General features: G+C 41.9%; 2 protein-coding genes across 2 annotated transcripts; both read right to left on the bottom strand.

Moving 5' to 3' along the window:
- Positions 1–422: 422 nt before the first annotated feature.
- LOC124273360 (carboxylesterase 5A-like) lies at positions 423–2,694 on the bottom strand. The gene is made up of 2 exons (XM_046708597.1): positions 1,168–2,694; positions 423–685 (listed from the first exon to the last, which is right to left on the bottom strand). Exons 1-2 carry the CDS (start codon positions 2,658–2,660, stop codon positions 457–459), a joined length of 1,722 nt encoding a protein of 573 aa, XP_046564553.1. The 5' UTR covers positions 2,661–2,694; the 3' UTR covers positions 423–456.
- Positions 2,695–4,939: 2,245 nt separating this feature from the next.
- On the bottom strand, positions 4,940–7,230 carry LOC124273335 (cholinesterase 2-like). Its single transcript, XM_046708573.1, has 2 exons — positions 5,717–7,230; positions 4,940–5,202 (listed from the first exon to the last, which is right to left on the bottom strand). The coding sequence occupies exons 1-2, from the start codon at positions 7,207–7,209 to the stop codon at positions 4,974–4,976; spliced, it is 1,722 nt and encodes a 573-aa protein (XP_046564529.1). The 5' UTR covers positions 7,210–7,230; the 3' UTR covers positions 4,940–4,973.
- Between the last annotated feature and the right edge of the window lie 4,537 nt (positions 7,231–11,767).

Here is an 11,767-nt window from a genome sequence, read left to right on the forward strand (position 1 = left end):
GGACTATGTTGACAGCACAGCAGGGACAGAAGGGTTCAGTTATACATATAGGACAATCAATGATCAAGCATTGGCTTGTGGTGTGTCCGCGTCAGTCAATACACTGAAGCATAATTACGGTTTTATGTAACCTTGGCAGGGATTCCAAATCGATCATGATATATCTGCAGGTATAGGTACATTGGTCCTGACACTATTTGTGTATTTTCCTTTGTGTCAGAAGTAGTCGACTGTGGTATGTGAAGGCTATGTGAGAGTTCTATCACACGTCTTGCAAGAGGTTATACCCTGTAACCATTTCTATGTCCCACTACCCTCTAAGATGGACCTAATAATGTATTCGTCATTCGCTGTTGGTACAGTTCATCAAGTACTGCAAGATAATGCGGACACACATAACATACAAACTCATAAATCATACAGTCATTCAGCGAGTTTATTATTAGATTGTTGCAGTCAACCCACCAATATGCCTGTGCCTTGGTGTCCGGTGCTTGGAGCCGCGAGTTTAGCCCTCTCCAGCTTGAAGAGCTCCGGCATCAGCTGGAGCCAGAAGAAGACACGTTTAGCCTGCAGGTGATGCTCCAGGGTCATGTTGGTGGTGAAGGAGAGGTAGGTTTCATCCTGGGAGTCAAATTGCGTCCATGTACTGCCGAGGTCCTGCTGTACGGCTGAACTTGGATTTCTACAACCAAAGTAGTACTTTATTTATCGTGGTGCATATTACCTCAGTCACCGAATTACATTATTAAGCTGATGCCATATATTAAAAATATGTGAAATTTACACATAAAAGTTGAGGACACTAACTTGTAAAGCGCCAGTGATGAGGTGTTATTGATCTTTGGTTTTGAGTGATGTCCCTTCTGGAGACTCTTGACATGGCCAACATGTGTTTTTGCAGGCTATCCGTGAAATATTAGCCTCAATCTGCACAGAGAATCAATTCGTGAGTGACTGTCCTATATTACTGTTGCTCAAAACTGACTCATTCCTGTAACGGACATGCCATTTGCCTTTGTAGAACTCTACTGCAAAATCAATATCAATATTATCATCTGTAATCGAGTGTTTAGCGTGAAGCCTATTTAATTTGTGTATTATCAATTGTAAATAATAATACTGTATAACTAGTGCGCAACTGTCAGTAATTCTTGAAATACGTACCCTGTTTTAGCAAACTCTGCCAAGAAGCTCACATATGTACTTGATAGGGTCTGTTCCTCCTGAGTGATGGGGCCGAGGAGTCCAAAGAGAGATACTGATATTGAACTGAGACCAAAGATATACGGAAGGTCGAATGCATGATACATGCCGTGTGTGCCACTTCCTTCAGCGAATGATGGGTAATGGTTGAAGTAGTAGAAATAGGTGTTGCCCGTCCCGCCATGATTTCCCTTGTCACAGTGTCTGCGGGCATATGCCACTGCAGGGGCTACAAAGGAGACGTCGCCGTAGGTGTGGAAAACAGCATTGATGTCAAGTAGTTTCTGGTTCTCTGTCCGCGGCGCTGTATACTCATATGATATGACGTCAGCCAAAAGGGCGTCATACTGCCCATAGGTTGACTTTAGGAGGTTGGGAATGAGTTTGTTGTTGTAGACAAAAATGGAATTTAGTGTTTTAGCAGTGGACGTGTTGTCTAGTCTGTCGAAAGTTTCCGCGTTCTCAAGAAGCAGCCCGCCTTCGTTGTTATTGACGCCCAGCATTGTGTCCACATCATAAAACCCAAGATCTGAGAGGTATGTTGCATTCTTGATCAAAGCACCAGGGTTGTTGGGCATAAAATATCCATCAACAACAGGCCCAGCATCCTGACGATCCGTCGCACTGAGCAGAACACTAGCTGGTTGGCCTCTCAGGCAGGCGACGGTCTGCTTGTCTGTTGCCTTCCTAGAACAATTCACTGCTGATGAAACGCTGTAAAGTTTTTCTCTGTATGTTTTGTCATTCGCCCAGTAAGCTGTGGCAGCTCCACTCTGCATTATAGCTCTTTTAAACAGACCCTTGGACCTTGGAGACAGTGTATGGAGGGACACACTCGCTGACCCCGCCGACTCTCCGACAATGGTGACACTGTTAGGGTCTCCCCCAAATGATGCAATATTTTTCTGAACCCATTCCAATGCCAGAACCTGGTCCAACAAACCAAAGTTACCTGGAGCTTCTGCGTTGCCTGTTGAGAGGAATCCAAACACACCCAGTCTATACTGGACAACCACCACAATGACGTCCTGCTCTGTCACCAGCTTTGCCGGCTCGTACAGAGGAGCACCGCCTGACTTGAAGGAACCACCATGGATCCACACCATCACAGACTTGGCTGAACCTCCAGATGTTGGAACATGGACACCTAAAGTCAGACAGTCCTCGCTCCAGGGGACGTTCAGAGAGCCGAAACCAAAATGTAACTGAGTACAAACCGGGCCATATCGTAAGGCTTGGAAGACACCTTTCACCCCTGGATGTGGACTCGGAGCTCGGAACCGGAGTTTCCCAGTAGGAGGCAGAGCATAGGGTATGGCATAATACGCGTTATACGTCTTGCCGGCTGGTGTGGTTTTAGTTATGCCTTGAATCTTACCCCAAGGACTGGAAATAAGAGGAGCAGCCTCAGCATAATAGAGTAACAGAAGAAGATATAGAATGCACTGCGTCATTCCCGAGATACCAGTACTAAAAGCACCTGAACTGTACTGCACTCTCATTTTAAGTTATCAGTAAAGGGGGTCTATCCTATCTTTCTCCAAACATGGAAAGTGCTCAGTCACGGTTCACAGTAAACTATATCTTATTTTTACAGTAATAGACAAATTGAATGCAAGATCTACTTTTAAAACACGCCTTTGTCCATCTAAAAATAATAATACTGTACGTCTCTTATTAAGAATCTGACACAAATACATGTGAAATTAAAATCCCGACGCAATATTACAATACTTTGGCCAACATATAGTGTGTTTACTACATGAAATTATATTCTCATTTAATTTATAAACCATCAACAGCCTTTTCCACTTAGTGAAAGCTTATGAAGTGTGAACCTCTATTCAAGGAGATCCGTATGCTGGAAGTTTCACAATCTAAAGAACTGACACAAAGTGAATCTGTAAATGTGAATATATATATTATAAGTTTTACTCGGTATCACATAGCGCCGGAACACGTTGATTTCCGTGCCCATAGGCGACAATGTTAACGTTTGTATGTTCTAATACATTCATTATATAGTCTCTCCAGTAGCATTCTATGCAGACTTGACTAACATTATGAAAGATGATTACGTCTATTGAGAAGGTTAACGTGGGGCGAGAAGGATATACTCTCCCCTCAGAAATACACATGCAGCCTGTTTGCTTCGCACTTGGGTGTAAGGAATATACTCTCAGGTTCAGGAAAACGCGTGCAGTCTGTTTTCTTGGCAGCGGGGTATACAGGATATATTCTCCGGTTCACAACTACACTTTCTTGTGTTCCTCGTCGTCTTAATTTCATCTATGACTTCATGGTATGTCTTCAGTTCAAACAGATTGACCTTGAAGTATGGCGACCACTTTATGTTGGGGACCCGTGAAGATCCCGGGTAGAATAGGTCTTTAGCAACCCATTCTTGTCAAAAAAGGCGACTATGCTTGTCGTAAAAGGCGACTATAGGGATCGGGTGGTCAGGCTCGCTGACTTGGTTGACACATGTCATCAGTTCCCAATTGCGCAGATCGATGCTCATGCTGTTGATCACTGGATTGTCTGGTCCAGACTCGATTATTTACAGACCGCCGCCATATAGCTGGAAATTGCTGAGTGCGGCGTAAAACTAAACTCACTCACTCACTCACTTTATGTTGGTCATTATGGGAGCGTTCAGGGTCATGATTTTCTCATCGCCCCAGACTGACAGTGTGTTGTTGGGTGCCATGATCCAACAGTCTATATAAATATACTCTCTACCCATTCCTAAATGTAGGAATTGTGTGTGAAATGGGAGATGTGTCTTCCTCTACTGAAGTAATCCTGCAGTAATCTGACTAGCAGGCGTTTGCGTTTACACTGAACAATTGTTATACATCATGTAAACGACGACGGCTGTGTGAAGAGCTCCTACGATCCCCTGACGGACACCGTGAAAGATACGGGCAACGGGAAGACACGAGTGGCGTTTACTTCCGTCTACTTAACAATATTTCAAGGCAGCTGAGAGAATCTACTTTTAGATATGAAGGATTCTATACTTGTGTACCCGCTTAAAACATAGATCGGTTTTGGAGAATATTTTGAATTTATTTGAGGGACTAATGTACTTGATCAAAGTTCGGGGTTCCTGAGAGCTAGATAATGTGGGAGCGAACATGTGTTTGTGCTGTTAGTTACCCACTGATAAAGAAACAGGTGGTGACATAGATAGTCCGCATGTCAGACAAGGTGGACTTCGTTTTATCTGCCTCGACTGGCTAACAATGATAATTTCTATCTGATTTGATATTTCGAGGTTGTTGATTTTCACTTTTTCGGCATAGGGTCGTAACATGGGTTTCCTTGAAAACAAGGACACGGATAAAATAAATCATTTAAATTCGCCTGGTAGTTTCAGGAAACCGAACTATGTTGACAGCTCAGCAGGGACACCAGCATATTTACGGTTTTATGCAACCTAGACAGGGATTCCAACTCGATAATTATATATCTGCAGAAATAGGTCCATTTGTCCTGACACTATTTGCGTATTTTACTCTGTGTCAGAAATGGTCGACTGTGGTGTGTGATGAGTACGTGAGAGATATGTCCCAAGTCTTGTAAGAGGTTATACCCTGTAACCATTTCTATGTCCCACTACCAACTAAGATGGACCTAATAGTGTATTCGTCGTTCGCTGTTGGTACAGTTCATCAAATACTGCAAGATGATGCGGACACACATAACATACAAACTCATAAATCATACAGTCATTCAGCGAGTTTATTATTAGATTGTTGCAGTCAACCCACCAATATGCCTGTGCCTTGGTGTCCGGTGCTTGGAGCCGCGAGTTTAGCCCTCTCCAGCTTGAAGAGCTCCGGCATCAGCTGGAGCCAGAAGAAGACACGTTTAGCCTGCAGGTGATGCTCCAGGGTCATGTTGGTGGTGAAGGAGAGGTAGGTTTCATCCTGGGAGTCAAATTGCGTCCATGTACTCCCGAGGTCCTGCTGTACGGCTGAACTTGGATTTCTACGACCAAATTAGTACTATTATTTATCGTTGTGTTTATGAACTCAGCCAATGAATTACATTTTTACGCTGATGCCATTAATCCTATGCCGAATATTAAAAACATGTGAAATTTACACATAAAAGTTGAGGACACAAACTTGTAAAGCGCCAGTGATAAGGTGTTATTGATCCTGGGTTTTGAGTGATGTCCCTTCTGGAGACTCTTAACATGGCCAACATGTGTTTTTGCTGGTTATGCGTGAAATATTAGCTTCAATCTGCACAGGGAATCAATTCGTGAGTGTCTGTCATATGTTACTGTTGCTCAAAACTGACCCATTCCTGTAACGGACATGCCATTTGCCTTTGTAGAACTCTACTGCAAAATTAATATCAATATTATAATCTTTAATCGAGTGTTTAGCGTGAAGCCTATTTAATTTGTGTATTATCAATTGTAAATACATGTTGGTAGAATTCATAGATAATGTATAACTAGTGCGCAACTGTCAGTAATTCTTGAAATACGTACCCTGTTTTAGCAAACTCTGCCAGGAAGTTCACATATGTACTTGATAGGGTCTGTTCCTCCGGAGTGATGGGGCCGAGGAGTCCAAAGAGAGATACTGATATTGAACTGAGACCAAACATATACGGGAGGTCGAATGCATGATACATGCCGTGTGTGCCACTTCCTGCAGCGAATGATGGGTAATGGTTGAAGTAGTAGAAATAGGTGTTGCCCGTCCCGCCACGATTTCCCTTGTCACAGTGTCTGCGGGCATATGCCACTGCAGGGGCTACAAAGGAGACGTCGCCGTAGGTGTGGAAAACAGCATTGATGTCAAGTAGTTTCTGGTTCTCTGTCCGCGGCGCTGTATACTCATATGATATGACGTCAGCCAAAAGGGCGTCATACTGCCCATACGTTGACAATAGGAGTTTGGGAATGAGTTTGTTGTCATAGACAAAAATGTAGTTTAGTGTTTTAGCAGTGGACGTGTTGTCTTGTCTGTCGAAAGCTTCCGCGTTCTCAAGAAGCAGCCCGCCTTCGTTGTTATTGACGCCCAGCATTGTGTCCACATCATAAAACCCAAGATCTGAGAGGTATGTTGCATTCTTGATCAAAGCACCAGGGTTGTTGGGCATAAAATATCCATCAACAACAGGCCCAGCATCCTGACGATCCGTCGCACTGAGCAGAACACTAGCTGGTTGGCCTCTCAGGCAGGCGACGGTCTGCTTGTCTGTTGCCTTCCCAGAACAATTCACTGCTGATGAAACGCTGTAAAGTTTTTCTCTGTATGTTTCGTCATTCGCCCAGTAAGCTGTGGCAGCTCCACTCTGCATTATAGCTCTTTTAAACAGACCCTTGGACCTTGGAGACAGTGTATGGAGGGACACACTCGCTGACCCCGCTGACTCCCCGACAATGGTGACACTGTTAGGGTCTCCCCCAAATGATGCAATATTTTTCTGAACCCATTCCAATGCCAGAACCTGGTCCAACAAACCAAAGTTACCTGGAGCTTCTGCGTTGCCTGTTGAGAGGAATCCAAACACACCCAGTCTATACTGGACAACCACCACAATGACGTCCTGCTCTGTCACCAGCTTTGCCGGCTCGTACAGAGGAGCACCGCCTGACTTGAAGGAACCACCATGGATCCACACCATCACAGACTTGGCTGAACCTCCAGATGTTGGAACATGGACACCTAAAGTCAGACAGTCCTCGCTCCAGGGGACGTTCAGAGAGCCGAAACCAAAATGTAACTGAGTACAAACCGGGCCATATCGTAAGGCTTGGAAGACACCTTTCACCCCTGGATGTGGACTCGGAGCTCGGAACCGGAGTTTCCCAGTAGGAGGCAGAGCATAGGGTATGGCATAATACGCGTTATACGTCTTGCCGGCTGGTGTGGTTTTAGTTATGCCTTGAATCTTACCCCAAGGACTGGAAATAAGAGGAGCAGCCTCTGTGTAACAGAGAAATAGAAGAAGATATAGAATGCACTGTGTCATTCCTGAGATACCAGTACGAAAAAGACCTGAACTGTACTGCCCTCTCTTTTTAACTTATCAGTAAAGCGGCCCTTTCTTATCTTTCTCTACATATAGAAAGTGCTCAGTCACAGTTCATCAGAATCTATCTGTCTGTCTGTCTGTCTGTCTGTCTGTCTGTCTGTCTGTCTGTCTGTCTGTCTGTCTGTCTGTCTGTCTGTCTGTGTGTGTGAGTGAGTGAGTGAGTGAGTTAAAATTTATCGTCACATCGGCAATATTTCAGCCATATCGTGACGAGAACAATTAATTGGTACACATAGTAAGTAATAGTAAATTATAAAAGCCTGCCTACGAAGGACAGTAAAATAACTAGATTATCACAGATATACATATAAAACTAGCGAACAAAGCTAAAATATTCCAATTAAAGAAGACAATACAATGTAAAAATGGGCTATAGATCGCCAACAACTGAAGGTAGATCACCATACTAAGGCCCATGGGGGCTTACATTACTTTTGCTACCTGCATGGACCCTAGCTGGATTTACACCGTCCCTTCAGCCATTGGCGTTTATACTGAGATTTAGCCAGACATTAAAATGACAAAAATACTACGATTAAAAACCTGGTAGACTGAAATTTACTTGAACTGTTTTGGGACTTACGTACCCTCTCAGGAGGACAATAATTTTACGGTACTTTAACCCCCTTTGAGGGCACAGCCACGAACAATCTAAGTTAACAATCTAAACTACCAATCATTAAAATACATCTACTTACAGAGCATATTAATCAAAAATCAGTGAACAAATCAATTTCTTTTAAAAAACCAAGAAGTAAATGAACATGAACAGAGTTAAAAAGATCCTTAACAGTTTTAACATTGAAATATTTATCCCTTATGATGGAGAATTCGACACAGTCAAGTAGGAGATGCTTGACTGTGACTCTCTCATCACAAGGGATACAAAACGGGGGATCTTCACCTTTCAACAAGTAGTTGTGAGTATACCTTGTATGGCCAATGCGACATCGTCGCATAATGACCTCTTCAAATCTGGACTGACAACCCAAGTGAGTGTAACCAATATAAGGTTTTATTTCATGTAGTTTATTAATACCTACTTGGGTGTCCCACTTCTTCTGCATCAGATCACGGATGTAAGTTCTAATGCAAGCTTTGTAATCAGAGTAAGGAATAAGAAGTGGTGTCACAGATTTGTTGAGGGCTGCCTTAGCAGCAAGATCAGCCGTTGTGTTCCCAGAAATGCCAACGTGGCTGGGTAACCAACAAAAGACGATGTCGCATTGGCCAGTTGCAAGCTCATTATACAATTCAATAATTTCTAATAAAAGTGGATGTTTACAAGAAATATATTTAATAGCCTGAAGGCAAGAAAGTGAGTCAGAAAAGATGATATATTGTTGATATTTAGGGTGTTTTTTAATATATTTTAAGGCTGTTAATATGGCGTTTGCTTCTGCTGTAAAAATAGAGCTGTTATCTGGTAAACGAGAAGATATGGTTCTGGATCCAATGACAGTGGCACATCCCACCGCGCCACCATCCTTGGATCCATCTGTAAATAAGGATTTATATGTATTATATTTACTTTTTAATTGATGATATTCTTGTTTATATTGTAATTCATTAGTTTCTGCTTTTTTAAATGCTGTTAATGTTAGGTCGACTTGTGGCCTAACCAATTGCCAAGGAGGAGAAGAAAGAAGACGGGAAGGAGCTATATTTTCCAGCTCAATGCCGGCAGCAGAAATGAAAGGCTTAATTCTGTGCCCAAGAGGCGGAACAAGAGAAGGTTTTTTGTTGTATAAATCCTCATAGAGGGGATTAAAGACACAATTAAATGCAGGGTTAGACTCGCTAGAATATAGTTTAGTAAGGTATTGTAAGGATAATTTTATCCGACGTTGTGCAAGAGAAGGCTCATCTGCTTCAACATAGAGACTATCAATAGGAGAGGTTCTAAAGGACCCAAGACAAAGTCTTAGGCCTTGGTGGTGGACAGAATCAAGTAGTTTTAGGTTGCTTTTGCAGGCTCCACCATATACGATGGAGCCATAATCAAGTTTCGAGCGGACCAATGATCGATACAGGTGGAGGAGGGTAGCTTGATCCCCTCCCCACTTTGAGTTGGAAACAACTTTCAACAAATCGAGTGCCTTCAGACATTTGGCTTTAAGTGATTTAATATGTGGTAAAAAAGTTAAATGGGAGTCGAAAATTAGACCCAAGAATTTGGCCTCCTTAACAACTTTGATGGGAGTGCCATTTAAAGATAGTTCAGGATCTTTATGCGGTTTATATTTTCTACAAAAGTGTAGACAATTAGTTTTGGATTTGGAAAATTTAAAACCGTTTTCAAGACACCATTTATTTATTTTATTTAAACACAACTGCAATTGCCGTTCAATAGTATGCATATTTTACCACGACAAGAAATATTAAAATCATCCACAAAAGTGATCCATCAATGGAATCGTTTAAAACCTTGGATAAACTGTTAATCTTGATACTAAATAAAGTGACGGACAAAATACTGCCTTGAGGGACACCCTGATCCTGATTGTAATGATCAGACAGGGTTGAACCCACTCGGACTTGAAATTGTCTGTCTTTCAAAAACCGTGATATAAAAAGAGGCAAACGGCCTCTCAAACCAAAGTCATGTAAATCCCTCAAAATGCCATGCTTCCAGGTCGTATCATAAGCTTTCTCAAGATCAAAGAAAATTGATACAGCATGTTGTTTACTTACCATAGCATTCTTAACAAAGGATTCCAAGCGTACCAAATGATCAATGGTACTACGATTTTTCCTGAAACCACATTGAATATTGGTTATAAGGTTATTGGTTTCAAGATACCAAGTTAATCTATTATTCACCATACGTTCCATGGTTTTACAAACACAGCTAGTTAAAGAGATCGGTCTGTAATTAGACGGATCTGTATGATCCTTGCCAGGTTTTGGTATTGGGACTACAATGGCATTACGCCATGAAGGAGGAAATTCTCCAGACGTCCATATTTTGTCAAATATATCTAAAAGTGTCATCAGACATGGTTCCGGTAAGTGTTTCAGTAGCTGGTAATGTATATTGTCATCACCCGCTGCAGTGTCATGAGCTTGCTCAAGAGCAGTATGTAGCTCATGTAATGAAAACACTTCATTATAATCTTCACCGTTATTTGATTCGAAATTAAGTTTTGTCTTTTCCTGTTGTTTCTGATATCTCTGAAACTCAGGGACATAATTTGCCGATGATGAATGCTTAGCAAGGGTTTCGCCAATTTTATTTGCAATGTCAGATTTATCAGTTATCAAGTTATCACCATCTTTAAGATGGTGTACAGCTGATTTTGAACCTTTGCCTTTTATTCGCTGAACCATGTTCCAAACCTTAGACATTGGCGTGCGCGAATTAATTTTGGAGACATAATTTCTCCAAGATTGTCGTTTGTTTTGTTTAAAGGTACGACGCGCCTTTGCATTGAGTATTTTAAATTTATTTAAATTATGGACAGTTGGATGATGGCGAAAATAACGCTCTGCCTTTTTCCTCGCTTTTCTGGCTTGTCTACAATCTGTATTAAACCATGGTTTTCGTACATGTGGAGTCGTAGAGGACTTGGGTATACACTCATCAGCTATTTCATTTAAAACATCAGAAAAGGTTTGAATGGGATCAGTTATATCACTGAAATATTAAGGTCGTAATTTAGATTGACATAAAGTTTGATATAAAGACCAGTTTGCCTTCGAAAAGTTCCATCTTGTATACGATGGAGAATCAGATGGAGTTATTTCTGAAAGTATAGTTGGGAAGTGGTCACTTCCACAAAGGTCATTATGAACAGACCAATCAAATTCATTCAGGACGTTAGAATCTGCAAGAGATAAATCCAAAGAAGAGTAAGTGCCAGTTGCAGGATGCAGATAGGTGCTTGAATCATCATTAAATATGCACAGGTCATTATTGGAAATGAAGTCTTCAATTATTTTACCTTTAGTAGTAATGGTAGTACTTCCCCAGAGTGGGTTGTGACCGTTTAGGTCACCCATGATAACACATGGCTTCGGGAGTTGATCATAGAGTGATTGAAGATCAGTTAGCTGAAGTGTTGATGAAGGTGGAATATACAGAGAGCATAACGTAAATGCTACACCCAGAGTAAGTCGCACTGCAACAGCTTGGAGATTAGTGTTAAGTGTAACAGGGCTGTGAATAACATCATGTCGGATAAGGATAGTAGAACCTCCAGTGGCTCTATCACCTGGAGGGGAAAAATAATGATAGGCTTGAAACTGGCGTAAGTTAAAATGATCTGTCTGTTTCAGATACGTCTCTTGCAGACAGAATGCTGATGGTGTTAAATCTTGGACAATTAGCTGTATTTCATTAAAGTTGGTCCTTAGTCCTCTACAGTTCCACTGCACGATATGTTTTGAAAAACCTATCTTTTAGGTGGATTGATAGGGGATCTACCCCGCACCTTTTTGGAGGGCGACAAACTGTGTGCCCTTGGTTGGACGTTTTCGGAGACATCCATGTCCT

This window comes from Haliotis rubra, unplaced genomic scaffold (genome assembly GCF_003918875.1).
Source record: "Haliotis rubra isolate DU_JTF1 unplaced genomic scaffold, ASM391887v1 Scf18, whole genome shotgun sequence".
In the NCBI taxonomy this organism is placed as follows: Eukaryota; Metazoa; Mollusca; class Gastropoda; order Lepetellida; family Haliotidae; genus Haliotis; species Haliotis rubra.